This window comes from Ylistrum balloti, unplaced genomic scaffold (assembly GCF_031769215.1).
Source record: "Ylistrum balloti isolate Yb309-2 unplaced genomic scaffold, AGI_CSIRO_Ybal_v1 Utg369830, whole genome shotgun sequence".
NCBI classification, from domain to species: Eukaryota; Metazoa; Mollusca; class Bivalvia; order Pectinida; family Pectinidae; genus Ylistrum; species Ylistrum balloti.
Genome location: NW_026781993.1, coordinates 161844 through 177693, shown reverse-complemented (window position 1 = coordinate 177693; position 15850 = coordinate 161844). Strand labels below are relative to the sequence as shown.

The window sequence follows — 15850 nt, the reverse complement described above, 5'->3', positions numbered from 1 at the left end:
ATTACTTCTTTAATCAAACCTGATTATTCAGTCATTGTGAATACATTCAAATGGTACACAAGTTAATTTCTACTTTCAGTTTTGGTTTGTTTCTAAAAACTGATTTAAACTGAAGTAGAATAGACTACTGTAATGCAATATTCAGAAAAGGTATACATATGAAAGTAATTGCCACCGTTTTATGAATTATCATGATTTGGCTGTTTTGCTAACAAAACATGTTGCCTGGCTCCTGTAAATGTCAATAGTTTTACCATTTTGCCTCGTGAAAAGCAACACGATCATGTGACAGTCAAAGGTCATGCTACCTAAGCAATTTTTTATAAAGAAAATAACATAATACTCCAAGTTGATGTGATAAATTTTTAACTAGTTCCTTTGAGAGTGTATTGATATGAAATATCATATATGGTGAACACATCACTCTGTAAGTGTACACGACACTGATGTCAATATTGACCCATTTCTGGCTCTTACTGCTAAAACATGAGACATCAAACTTTTTTTTTCTTTAGGGAACAGGAAAGGTATGGTTATTAAAAACACTTGCTAATTAGGAAAATATGTGAACATTTATAAAATTATGACTGGTGCTGTTCCAAAGCAATACAAAATGGCTGTTTTCTAGTAACTTTAGTCTTATCTCTGTCTTTCTTGTTATAATTGTTTGGACATAACTGGGAGTCTTATCTATGTAATATGACTTTGAAAATTGTGACCACAGGTAGACCACTTAATCTTTATTGTTTACTGACAGTGAAACTTACCAATAACAGGTGGTACAGGCTACCTCGTGATGCCTTGAGCAGGAATTAGTAGCAAATAATTTGTATCACAGGGAACAGCCAAGATGTAAAATACAGGTTAGGATTATTGTGTATGAAAATCAATTATGGACAGAAAAAATCTTATAATAACAGATATCTCACATTGGACTGTATCATATTAAATGTTTTTCTCTCCTTAATTTTAATAAGGAATATTTGATATATAGAAAGAATATTGTTATAAATAGGATATCACAATAACTGATGTTATAATAAGTGGGATCCACTGTGCAACCAATTAAAACTGATAATCTGCCAGTGACATGTATATATTATATAATTAGGCATGAAAATGGAACTGATTACTTATACATCAGGCTAGAAGACATTTTGTGAGTAATCATTATTGAACAGTGGAGTGATCTCACTGAAGTTGGAAAATGTACCATACTGTTTAAAGAGTTATGACCTGTATAGTTTTTACTGAAGTTTGTCTGTAGCTTGATGTAATAAAGTATAGAAGAAGTCATTCATCTCTGTTAACATGATCAAATCAAATGGCTGTGACAGACTGTGAACACTTCAGTAAATTGTAGCAGATAAGAGCAGGCTAAAATATTGATTCAGTTCAACAAATATGGACATAAATAATTTGGTTATGATTAATCCACTTATTAATCAGTTGTATGGACATTAGTCCATATCAAATCTTTGAAATATTTGAGAATTTTTTAATGTAAAATATTCTGAATTAAAGATCATAAATGGAATTTCAAAACCTTTCACATTTAAACATTTATCATTGTTCAACTAAAAGTTAGATGAACTAATAGATTGAAATGTACTGTTTGATAGATCCCCCAACCACAACCCAAGGTAAGCATGTAGACACACCAAAAACTGGTGTACATTTTATACCAATGGGGTTCTTTATTACAATTGAAAATATATTGTACAGATATTGTACAGCAAGAGTTATAACATTTGAATGTGTGAAATGAATTAACTCAGAAAAAAACATATTGTATCTGTAATAACAACAGTTAAAAAATGACATAATGTTACGGTTAAACAATTAAAGTAATAAGATAAATTCTGAAGTCACTTGTAGCCCAAATATTAAACCTGAATTATTCCTTACAAGCTTGGAAACTAGTACTCATGTGTGATACTCCAGCAGTTACAATCACTTTCACTCTCTGCACCCCAGGAGCATATCATGGCAAAATTGAAGGCACAAGAAAAGTAATTTGATTGGTTCCAGGAGAAAAAATGACCAATCACAGGTTGATATGCACCTTTTGAAGATTGTACAAGAGAAAACAGACAACTCCAAAGCTATTGTAATATACCCTTATTCAACCTCTGGATTGGTTTGATGTACATCAAAGGATCAAGCTAATTTTTGTCTTGTCCACAAGGTGACACACATTGAACCTTCAATTTTACTATGGCATGTTCCAGGGGTGCAAGGAGCGAAAATGATTTTAACCCTCTGAGCTTCACAACTAAGAATAAATGTCTTGATTTCAATCAGAACCTGTTACCTGTTAATCTTTACATCATCTTTAATGCCTTAATCAGTTTTGTTAACATCTGAGTGTTGATTGTGGTGCACATGTGCTTTAACAGTACACACACATATATAGATATATGTATCAAAGTGCTCTGCTCGATGTGTTTGATTATAAGTTTCAGTTAATTCACATCCTGCACACACAAAGTTACACAAGTTAATGCCCTGCACATCACACATATATAGAATGCAACAACATTTCAGAGACTACTCTAACTACTTTGTATGTTCCTATATGTGATACGATTTCACTGGTCAAAAGCCCTTTAACCTGTAAGTGTTTCCCTTCTTCAGCTCCAGCAATAAGACAAAAAAGTGTAGATATTTAATTGTTCAATTATCAATAAAAGTTTCACATATTTTATTATGTGTAATGCATATTTTTTGACATCTCATTGTTTTTGTGCTGGTTTTGTGTTATAAATGAATCAACAGATTGATATATATATATAATTTTTTTTTATGAGCTGTTTAATGAATTCTTCATTCTTCACATCTGGGGATTGATATTTGGGGAAGAAAAGTGCTCTGAAAATTAGAGATCACAAAGATCTTGGCATTAAAAGACCGTAAAATAACAGAATTATTTCATTTTAAGATAAAATCATCCAAAAATGTTCACACTTTATGATTATTATAACAGATCACAGTTCAATGAATGCTTGTATAGCAGATACACACAAACCTCAGACATTTTTTCAGATTTTAATTACACATTTTCCTGTTTTTAACAAAAAATAAGAAAAAAAGTCACATCTTTATCAGCAATTTAATGACTTCTGTACCATTGCGCCTACCTAAATATGATTATAACTTATAGGGGTTTCTTTGTTTTATTTAGTGTAGCATGTGTTGCAGTTTGTACTCTTGTATCATTTGTAATTAAAACTGGTATATGTTTTTCCAGTATTTGATAGAAATATTGTAAGAATTGCTGTGTCTAAAAATTCTTTTAATTTTGATATTTAAAGTTTTTTCTTGGAATTTGAATCTTTGAATCTCTCCTATATTTATTATATGGATTAATTCTTATGCCAAATACACATACATGCCATATCATTCTGTCTACATACAGGAGATGCTTTATATATATATATAAGAGAAAAAAATAATGAGATGCACTATGAAAAGTAGAAGAATGGATTGTTTTAATAATTGTAAATAACTGGAAAATAACAACAAAATATGAATAAATAATATTAATGTTTAAACTAATTTCTTATAGATATGTTTTTACTTCTTTTTGTGGCATTGCTTTTTCTTTTTGTCAATTTGATAACAATATTCTCAGTTTTCTTTAATAATATTGTTGTGACTGTTTTTCGTCTCATAATTGTTCATTTTATAGCAAGATTTGACAAGTTTGACTTTAATATAAGCACTTCATTATTATTCAGTGGAAAAATGGTATTAGAAATACATTTTCCTGGATTTCTTTCAATAGATATTGGGTTTGATATTAAAATAATTATTTGCAGTCATTTTCTAGAATTGGTTATCTCCCTTTTGTTGATCTTGGTTACCACGGCAACATCCCCACCTTAAATAATTGACAAATTCATAAATGATAAATTGAGGAATTTTGCAGGTAAATTTCCAAATGAAACAGATAATGGTTACCCAGATAAATAGTTATTTAGAACATTTTCAAATAAAACCATCAGATTTTACAATAAAAAATTGTCAGCTTGCCTTATATTATGTAAACAAAAAAATCTATGTTGTATATCAGTAATCCTAATCATTTTGGTGATATTAATGAAATATTACTAAAATGATTGAAATTTGTTGTATTGTTATTTTCAAAATGTTTCTATGTGGGACAAAGAATGTCAACGGAGTTATAGTTCTTTGTTACAAAAGACAACATTATCTCCCCTTACCATTGTCTCTGATTGATGCTTGGAAACAAGATGGCAGATGCTGGGGAGGTATGAATCAATACTAGAGTTAACTATGGGGGGAAATTATTCTGTTTTTGGTAATGTACATGTGTTCTACATAATTTATTAGCATATGTGTAATATGCAAATAAAATTTCAAGCTTAATATTTAGCATTTCATTTATCACTCTAAAATTATGAACCCTATCATTGAAGTATAACTGTTAGCATTTTTACATGTCATATATTTATAATTCATATGACTATTGAAGGGTTTTATTTGTATTTACATCCGAATCTATTGAGATAAAACATTATCAGCAATATTTTATAAAATACTTTGAAGTTGTACTGTCAATACCACTTGACATACTATAATCTATACACAGTACAGTGTGTACACTGTATAGTGTAACTGTAGACAGACTCCTATGAATGATTAAGGTTACATTGATTTTGTTTTCCCAGATGTCCCTAGGGTATTTTCATGGCAGACAAGGAGTCTTGCTTCAGCAGAGTTTTCAGCTACTAGTTTATTGATTATTTATGTACAGAGTAAATTTGTAGTGTATTACATAAATATGTTTCCACAGAACATAAATTGTGTTTTTCACATTTTTTCACATTTTAAACTCCTGGTTTTTTGTTTGGTATTTGTGGTTCAGTTTTTATCTCTGTTAAGATTTACTCTGTAAAAGTTCAATATGTTGTATTCTGTCAGAACCTCTTGTCTCATGGATACATCTCAGTCTTCTAGGAATAATTATTGATTTGTTCCAGAATATTACTACATTGTGGTAGATGCATGCAATGCTGAAATATGCTAGATCACACTCAGAGGTTTCATTGTTTTAAAGATGTCTCTCTGGATAATGTTTCTTCCGTCATCTTGTTGATTGATGGCTAAGCCACATATTACATTTTAACTCATGATGTGGCTTTATCAGATATTACTAATATGTACACTAATATTGAAGTAGATGTAACACATTGTTATACAGCACTGAAAATTACTGTTACAGGTGACATTTGCAGAGTCTGCTAAAACTACAGATGGGGATGGATCTCCAGACACACCACACGGCAAAAGTGTTAGTTATAAGTATACATATATTTCTTTATTGATCTAATTTATGTTTGTTTTGGCTTACATAACACAGTTCCACTTTTAGCCTATTGTCACCGCTGTTGCTACCAATGCTAGCTTTCTGTAGTGGTAGTGACACCTAGTGGCACTCGTATGCTATAAACAATGCATGCATAGTGTCTCTATGAGACAATGAAGTACTATACTAAAAGCTTACCAAAGACTAGTTGTTTAAGGAAATATTCAGATTGAGATTTCCATTAATCAGGAACTAGCACTGCTCTGGTTTAAAGAAGATTCTCGGAGATGGGACAATATGGTGGAACACACAGAATTATGAAATCATTGATACCTATTCTGAGGTCTATGCTCGGTTTATCTAAAAGTCCTAAACAAGTGATCATGATAATCAGTTACCGTAAGAGTCTTAAAGACACATAAGAAAACATATCTAAAAATGAAACTAACATAGCTAGTAACATCATAGATATGATCACAATACACCTTTTTATTAAAGTGTGTGTAGCAGGTTTTGGGTTTGGGTATCGGACGGTTGAGGATTACAGACAGTCTTTCATACTCATTTTAAGTTTTTGAAGTCATCAGTTTGGGCCATAGATGAAATAGACTCTTTCATTTGAAAAATGATTTTTATGCTCTAGCATGTAGTTGTCAATTTGTCTGTTTGTCATATTTTTCACAATTACAAATTACACAAAAACTGAAAGAGGAATCAACATGAAACTTCATAGGTATATAGATCTCAGCAAGGAGAAGTGCAGTGCACAAGACCTATCACTCTCATGATTTTGGAGTTAATGTATTTTGTTATTTTTTATCCTTAAATTTTGTCCCATTCGGGGAGCGAATCCCATCTCTGACTTGTTAAGTAGCTAAAACCAGATTGTAGTGGTACACAGATTAAGCTGACAGTATATTTTTATATGTTATATTTACAAACATTGCAGTTGCTTGGATTTGGATAATGTTGCATGTTAACCAGAAATTCCTGACATAACATTTATGGCATATTTGACAAATTATGTATGTATACAGTTATGTAGTGCTTTCAACTGAAAGAGGATCTGACTTGTCCGTACAGAAGAATAGAATTATCATGAGAAAAAATCCACCTGAACTTGAACACAGCAACAATATATTATTTAAATAAGGAAACTCTTACATATCATCATAGAGTATGTAGTCGCTGAAATAAGTTACAAGGTGAATTTTAGAAAAAAACATTTCCTGAACACATTATTTATCTTATGAGGAAGTCAGTGTTGAAAACACCTGTTACTCTAATATGATCATTAGATTATTTACAAGGTATATCAGTACTCTACATTTAAAACTGACACAAAATATCACCATGGAAAATATGTTGCCTGAATATTGACTTGCACAATGAGTGTAGAGAAGGAGGTTTGTCCTATTTTGTCCTAAAATTGATAGTTAGAAACACATTTTATGACTCACAAGGAAGTGATGGCTATTTATAATGTTTAACAACATGTACTGATTGTTCATTTTGTCATTTCAGAGTCTGAGCACAAGGAAAATAGGTATACGTGGGACCACTGGAAAGATGGATTCAGGGGCAGATAACTCTTTCATTGGTAGGCTGCTGACCATCAGGTATGTTTTAGTTATGTAATATTCGAAGCCAGAGTTGTAATTGGTGTTGATCAGATTTGAATCGCCCTGTAAAAGATTTCATATCAGTTTTGTATGCCAGATGATTAAGTAAAAAGAACACAATCTTGACAACCATATTGTGTAGCAAACACAGTTTCAAAGAACTTAGATAAGTAAAGCTTAAGAAATTGTAAAGTCTAAGTTTTTAATGACCTGAAAAGACATTGGGTGAGTGTTCTGGTAGTTTTCATGAAATTTCTATTTTGAAAAAAATAACCACATTTCTTCATATACTGTTGGCAATGATTTGTCTCCCCTCCTTTGTTAGTTGCATGATTGAGTTGTGTTTTACAGTCCTGCTGAAGAACTAGAATTTATCATTGATGAAAGTGGAAAAGAAGCATATGATACCATATCACTGAAGAACACTTTACCGTACCCAATTGCATACAAAGTAAGTGATATGATGTCTTAGATATAACAAGTGATATAGAAAGAATGATTTGGGGAGATTTTGAAGAAATGGAATATAGATGTTCATGGGTTTAATTAACTTGATATTTTGTTTTTTTCAGGTAAAGACAACATCTCCTGAAAAGTATAAAGTGCGACCATGTTTTGGTGTGGCCAAGCCTGGAAGTACTGTTGTGGTGTATGTGTACTTACAACAAGGTGGGAATGCAAATGATATACACACCCTTCTGTTATATATAAAGTCTTTTCCAGTAGAAAAATAAGTTCAACAAGAATTTAAAAAATCAGTGGAACTTGTCCAAGCCAACCATACATGGAACATGAATATTTGGTCAGTTTAGGGATTGGGATGTAATCAAATTGATTCTGTACTTTACATTACGTTAACTATTCCGTTCACTTCCAGCATTTTTATCGCACGTCCAACTGAAAACAGAGCAATAAGTTTTAAAGTGAAAAAATATTTTGGTGAAGTGGTTAAACGGTGATAATAATGTGTGGCTGTAGTTGAAAAGAAATCTAGAAAATCTAAGTGTTGCCCAGTCTTGGATGCAAAGTTACATATGGCCTGACGTAGCCCCGGTCAGTTCCATATGGCTTCAAATTGTCATTGGAGATAACTGTACATTATGTTAATTATAATCCTGCTAATCAGGGTAGGTATTGTGTATAAAGCCTACAATGACAGACAAATGACCAAGGATGTATAGAATATAGCTGTCACTACTGGTGTTGATTTCACAGTCTGCCAGTCGGCTTTCAGGGTCTTGATGGTTCAGGTAAGGCCTGTTTTCAGAAGTGATTTTCAATATATTTTGGCCATTTGGGACAAAAAATATGCTTGCTATTTGGTGATCGGTTTTGACAAGGATCAATTTGGGGAAGTTGCACTGTATTATATTTAAGGCCCTCAACCCCTCAGTTACAGAGTTATAGCCCTTTGTTAGATTTGCCATGTCGAAAGCAAACTTTGCTTGCATCTTCAATAGGATAATGAAACGTGGTGTATACCTTGGTCATATTAAGAGCCTGAAACCCCTTTTGTACAGAGGATGCTATTCTGTACACCTCCATTTCGTTTGGTTTCAAGAGATGATTGGTTTTGAGAAAGATCACTTTGGGGAAATTGTACTGTAAAGAAATTCATACTACATGTACTGTTACAGTATTTAGATTAGAAACAGGTTGGTACTATTTTGCAAACATGCATCAGATGGCACTCATGTGCTTTATTATTTCTCTATCACATTTTTTATGGCATGCAATATAGTGTTACTCAACCATACGTCTTTTCCTGTCCAGTCACAAATGAATATCCTGTCTTGAGAGCCTCTCAGCGGATTTAGTTCATATGATAGATCAGGTATAAATCCTGATCAGATTCTGGTTTGCAAGGAGAAGGGATATGTATATATGCTATAGACCCTTTCTACTGTACATTGCCTTTTAAGTTTATATTGATAATAATTACATGCCAGGCTTTACATTAATGTTGCAGGCTTTGAAAACACCATATGTAAGGACAGATTCCTTGTCATGGCCATGGAGGTGACCACTGATTCACAGGAAAAGCTGGCTGAGTTGTGGAAGACTATTCCAAAGGAAAACGTCATGGAGCACAAGTAATTAGCATACATGAATCATAATTAATAACTTTTATCATACATGTGTTTTCTTTGTCTCCTGTTAGAATATGTCATGCTTGATTAGATTATTGACCAACCAAGTTAGGTCAACCCATCACCACATCCAATTCCTAAGTATGCTTCCAGAAAATTTGTTTGGGAAGCATATAGTTGCTGCCTTGTTCATCCATCCATCCTTTTGTGTCAAGAGCATGACTTTACTTGCCAACCCTCCCGATTTAGGCGGGAGCCTCTCGATTTTTCACCCCGTTTCCCGACTCCCGATCGTGAGTCTTAAAACAGCGATATCTCCCGATTTTGGGGAATCCCTCCCACTTCTTTGAGAAAACTCCCGATTCTAACCAATAAGAATCGACTTGGAGTTCCTGATGACGTCATACGATTTTTAACCAATCAGAAAACAGACTGATCGTTTCTTCGCTTTCCGCCATTTTGAGAACTTGCAAATTGATCATGGTCCTTTCTCCGCCAAAACCCAGCCCTAAACGTGGAAAATATGACACCAAGTACCAATTATCATGGGAACAGGAATTTCCATGGGTCGGGAAAAGTTCGACAAGCCAGACAAATGCTTTTTGTAAGGTAAGATCGCTTGATTCACCTGTCCTGCTCCGACCTCGCACGTACGGTCAAAGTTGTGAGTTCATACTGTAATGCGATATTTGTTTACGTTTAGGCTTGTATGCCTGTTGTCTAACCCTGAGATGTTGCTCTACTTCCATTTCCTGCAATTTATTCTCCCCCTCCTTGTGGAATTCAACACCATGTTCCAGGCAGATGACACTCGTCTTCCATACCTGGGGAAGGAGATGCAACAAATCCTGAGGAAGCTGCTTGGAAAGTTTGTCTTGGCGAAGACGATAAGGGAAGCAGAGGATGTGACAGCCGTACCTTACAGAGACACCACTGTTCATCTGAAAGATCCATACCTAGCTGTTGGACTTTGCACTCGGGCTTACCTAAGTGAGCATGATGAAGACACTCAAGGAGTCACAGCAAGGTTCTTCAGCAGTGTGAGGAGATTTTACATAGCAGCTGTGGACAAGATGGTGAAGAAATTCCCATTTCATGACCCAGTCATCAACAAACTTGAGTTTCTTGTGCCTTCCTCACGGGATCATGTAAATCCAGCAGATGTTGTGGAGATAGGGAAGAGATTTCCTTCTGTCATTCAGGATGGTCAACTTGGCACCCTTGCTGAAGGAATATAGAGAATTTCAGTTATGCCCAGATGCTGACTTGCCAAAGTGGGAGGATGGGAAAACACCTGTAGACAGTTTCTGGGGAGGGATTGCCAGCTGTAAGACTACAGTAACCAGGTCCATGCGATTCCCCATTTTGTACAAACTTTAAAGTTTACCCACAGTTAGACAAGGATCATGAAACATAGTGTATACTTTGGTCTTTCTACGCTAGTTTTCTTTGTACAGTGAAACTTCTCCAAACAGACCATGCATGGGACATGAATATTTTGCCAGTTAAGAGAGGGTTCAGTTTGTAGAGGTGATGCAAGTTGACTGATCAAGACTCAGATATAAAAGAACAGATTCGGTTCTGTACATTACCTTAAACATTCAGGTCTTACACTGCACATGTCCAACTGATTACAGTTTACAGTTTTATAGGGTAACAAATATTCGTTATAACAAATATTTGTACGAAAGTATAAGTGAAAAACAATAATACTTGTATTCTATAAATGGCTTTACTCAAAAAGAAATCTGCACAATGCCCAGCGATCTTGGTAGTAATGTAACGTTACTTAACTATTCCTAACAACGTCTTGGTAGGTTTGTTGGCTCGTCCGCAAGTGTTACCAACCAATGTATTTGGTGAATGTATATTTTGTTGATCAGTATAAAAACTTATCTTTAAATCAACACCGAATTGATATTTCTATTTGTTAAAATCACATCATTAAATTACAATTCAGATGCGAAACTGCAGTTTTCTAACTCTGCAACATTTACTCATTTAAACTTTATCTGTATAAGTTTCTCACTTCAGAGAAATGATGGACTTGTTCAATATGGATTTAATTTGCCATTGAAGATAAGTTCTGTTAATTATAACCCTCCCGATTAGGGTAGGTATTGTATACAAAGCCTACCAGTGACAGGCATACTCGCAGGGAACGTCAAGCTAACAACTGTCACAACAGGGGTTGATTTTATGGTCCACTGGTTTGAAATTTGATCTTGATTGTTCAGGTGTCACTGGTGTTTTAGTACATATTACCAGGGTAATCATTTTGGACACAAAATCGGTTTGGTATTTGGAACTAAGAAGGATCGGTATTGGAAGGTTTGTATTAGTATGATTAACAGGTTATCAGTCCATATATCGCCATTTCCTTCAGTTTCAAGAGGTGATAGATTTCAAGAAGGATTGGTTTGAGGAAGCTTCACTGTATTATATTCAAGGCCCCTGACCCCTCAGTGTCAGAGTTATAGCCCTTTGTTAAATTGTTCATGTCCAAAGCATAGCTTTGCTTGCATCTTCAATGGGATAATGAAACTTGGTGTATACCTTGGTCATTTTAAGAGCATTAAACCCCTTTAGTACAGAATTATTGCCCTTTGTTTAACCTTTTGTGTCCAATAAAGTTGTTTTTTTGGAGCATTCATCATTTTTACTGATATTCTTGTATTTAGCAATTACATGATTTTTCAATATGATAGCCAGCAATGTTCAAAAATAGAGAAGGAGATTGCTTCTTCTCACTGTAGTGTATATTCCGCTACACACTACATATAGCAGATCAAACTATCCTGTCATGTGGAGTCTCTGCTTGTCAAGTCTTGACTGCTAATCCGTCCTATATAGACTAACTGAAATGTCAACACAACCTACCCAATCACGTGGCAACATGTTTGCATTGAATTATGGCATTAAAACAAAATACAGATTTAACAGCTTATGGCAATGCTGCCTTTGAAAAGGAGTTCCCTTCCTTTATCCATCAATGTCAACTATGCTCTAATCATCACAGCCAGACATCAATCAACATAGAATGTGAGGCATACACATGGGTACTATACTCTATTCTGTATTACTCTCATGGTCATTGTATATCACTGATCAGACAGTGAGATGTGGATAAAGTTTTGAATTTTGTGATGAAAATTTAAACTGGTACCAAATTACACAACAACAAGCCTTGATGGGCAATATCTGTGAATGCAAGCTAGTGGTGTAGGGTAGAAATGAAATAGCATATATATTCCACATTAGCTTTTACGCAAAGTGAACATACTGGTAGCTAGTTTTCTGTAGAAAAAGTGCATGTTACAAAATAATCCTTTCATTATATTGCCAGGGTTATCCATCTGTGTGTAATGTTTATAACTTGTCTCTGATGTCGGGAATAAGGCATGTTGTTGAGGTTCAATCAATATGTGCCTTCTGTAGATTACAGTGTAGAATTTACTTGTTAGAGTAAACATGAAATGGGACCTAGTATCTCCCTGATGTACTTTACCTGGAGATTGAGGCTGCAGCGCTTCTGAAGCAAATCCCTGTTGATCATAACTTGTTTGGGATTTTACTTGATATTGACAATATGACTGGGAATGACTGATTTGCTGTAGAACTGAAATCCATGGCTTTTGATATTTTAGAATCAAATACAGTGTATATAATTGGTAGAATAGAATCAGATTTCATTCATTAACTTTATGACTGTACTTGACTTACGATCAGCTAAGAAATCTTCAAATATGTGGCCGTGTTATTTAAACAAAAAAAGTGTAATAATAATTACTAAAGTGGTGGGATGTCCTTGATGAACTGTTTCTTGAGATCACTTAAGTGTTTATTAAGAGCTAACCATTCCTCCTCTCTTTATTAAGAGGTAACTATTCCTCCTCTCTTTATTAAGAGGTAACCATTCCTCCTCTCTTTATTAAGTGGTAACCATTCCTCCTCTCTTTATTAAGAGGTAACCATTCCTCCTCTCTTTATTAAGAGGTAACCATTCCTCCTCTCTTTATTAAATGGTAACCATTCCTCCTCTCTTTATTAAGAGGTAACCATTCCTCCTCTCTTTATTAAATGGTAACCATTCCTCCACTCTTTATTAAGAGGTAACCATTCCTCCTCTCTTTATTAAGAGGTAACCATTCCTCCTCTCTTTATTAAGAGGTAACCATTCCTCCTCTCTTTATTAAGAGGTAACCATTCCTCCTCTCTTTATTAAGAGGTAACCATTCCTCCCCTCTTTATTAAGAAATAACCGTTCCTCCCCTCTTTATTAAGAGGTAACCATTCCTCCTCTCTTTATTAAGAGGTAACCGTTCCTCCCCTCTTTATTAAGAGGTAACCGTTCCTCCCCTCTTTATTAAGAGGTAACCGTTCCTCCCCTCTTTATTAAGAGGTAACAGTTCCTCCCCTCTTTATTAAGAGGTAACCGTTCCTCCCCTCTTTATTAAGAGGTAACCATTCCTCCTCTCTTTATTAAGAGGTAACCATTCCTCCTCTCTTTATTAAGAGGTAACCATTCCTCCTCTCTTTATTAAGAGGTAAGGGTTCCTCGTCTCTTTATTAAGAAGTAACAGTTTCCCTTTGTAATTTTTCTTGAAACAAATATTTACAATTACCATACATAATTATATATGTCTATCTGGTTCTGTGGTACAGTGTATAGAAACACTACTGGAAATTGAAGTTAATGCACTTTGTTGGTAGTGCCAAAACTTAGTCCTCCCTCCTCCTTAGTCTCAAACCTGAACTAGTTGCTTCCCTCTCTAGAGCTTATCTAGGTAAACAGGGGGCTGTTTTAGGTCATGTTTTTGTAAACATTTTAGAAGAATGTTTGTTATGCAGAGAAAACTTGAATCATGGGAAATATTTTTTGTAAACAGAGTATACAGTAGAATTTACAGGTAATGATAGAAGTGAAAACTTAACATAATGTTGGCTTTGTTTGAAGGTTGAGATGTGTGCAGTCAACAAAGACTTTGCAGGGACAAAATGCTGGAGCAAGTTCGAACTCAGATGAAAATGTGCAGACACTTTCACAAAAGGTGAGTATACTTATAATGAGAGAATATGATATTGCTGCAGTAATTTGTTTATAGTGTTACAGAATAGTAAATGATGGTTCAGGACCTTGTACATCAGGTGTATGTAGTGTTACACAATAGTAAATATTGGTTTAGGACCTTGTACATCAGGTGTAGTGTTACACAATAGTAAATAATGGTTCAGGGCCTAGTACATCAGGTGTATGTAGTGTTACACAATAGTAAATAATGGTTCAGGGCCTTGTACATCAGGTGTATGTAGTGTTACACAATAGTAAATGATGGTTCAGGACCTTGTACATCAGGTGTAGTGTTACAGAATAGTAAATATTGGTTCAGGGCCTAGTACATCAGGTGTATGTAGTGTTACACAATAGTAAATATTGGTTCAGGGCCTAGTACATCAGGTGTATGTAGTGTTACAGAATAGTAAATATTGGTTCAGGACCTTGTACATCAGGTGTAGTGTTACAGAATAGTAAATAATGGTTCAGGGCCTTGTATTTTAGATGTAGTGTTACACAACAGTAAATAATGGTTCAGGGCTGTGTACTTTAGATCTAGTGTTACACAACAGTAAATAATGGTTCAGGACCTTGTACATCAGGTGTAATGTTACACAGTGATAAATAATGGTTCAGGGCTGTGTACTTTAGATCTAGTGTTACACAACAGTAAATAATGGTTCAGGACCTTGTACATCAGGTGTAATGTTACACAGTGATAAATAATGGTTCAGGGCTGTGTACTTGAGATCTAGTGTTACACAACAGTAAATATTGGTTCAGGGCCTTGTACATCAGGTGTAGTGTTACACTATAGTAAATATTGGTTCAGGGCTTTGTACATCAGGTGTAGTGTTACACAATAGTAAATATTGGTTCAGGGCCTTGTATTTTAGATGTAGTGGTACACAATAGTAAATATTGTTCAGGACTTTCTACTTTGGATGGTAGTAAGTTATCAAAGAATAAACTTTATGTCAATAGATCTACTTTATGATAAATCCAGATATTTTCTTTCCAATAGCAATATGTTTTTGTATGAAGAGAAACAATACCTATTTTGAGGATTGTAGAAATGAAGTGAGAAATTTTTGTTACAGGTTGATGACCTGATGGTGAGTACCCGACAGACGCAGTGGATGCTGAAGGCCCTGGGGGCACTGCAGCTTGTCATCATGTTTATGTTGTTTGTCGTTCTCTTCCTTCACTACCAATCCCAACCTGACTCAAGGGCTAACTACAGTTCCTGTCCCGGTGCAATGTGGTGATACTGTATTTTACTGAAATCAAACTGGTGCTTCCTACATATAATGATCTAATCATCACTCTAGGAGTATGAAAAACCTTGGAGATTTTATTTCAATGATATAAGCAACTAATTAAAATATTACAAATTATAGAAAACAACTTTATTTTCATTATTGATATTCTTTGATTGAAAACTTATACATGATAATCAAATTGTGTGAATGAATCGAAAATTGTTTTTGATTTAAAAGATTTATTTTCTTTTGATCAGGTTTCTATAACGTTTAATACTCTTCTTTGGTATTTGTTTGATGATATTTGTAAATATGTCGACCTACATTCAGGAACTGAAATGTGAAGATACTTATTGCATAGGATAGTATTATGTGTTGATTTTATTCTGTTTTAATTGATTTTTGCTGAACTGTTAGTTAGGTGAAGTCATAAAAACTGCCATACAATAATCATATTGGTGTTTTTTATCTGCTGGAAGATTTAGTAT

General features: G+C 34.3%; 1 protein-coding gene across 1 annotated transcript in view; it reads left to right on the top strand.

Annotated features, from left to right (window-relative positions):
• The window catches only part of LOC132545181 (motile sperm domain-containing protein 2-like), a 28935-nt gene extending 13375 nt beyond the window's left edge, over window positions 1-15560 (top strand). Inside the window, exons 10-16 of the mRNA XM_060208858.1 lie at window positions 5249-5317; window positions 6857-6951; window positions 7306-7405; window positions 7527-7623; window positions 8924-9047; window positions 14002-14095; window positions 15201-15560. Of these exons, the coding sequence (XP_060064841.1) occupies window positions 5249-5317; window positions 6857-6951; window positions 7306-7405; window positions 7527-7623; window positions 8924-9047; window positions 14002-14095; window positions 15201-15368 (747 nt within the window). The 3' untranslated portion in view covers window positions 15369-15560. The remainder of the gene's footprint in view (window positions 1-5248; window positions 5318-6856; window positions 6952-7305; window positions 7406-7526; window positions 7624-8923; window positions 9048-14001; window positions 14096-15200) is intronic.
• Window positions 15561-15850: the final 290 nt, after the last annotated feature.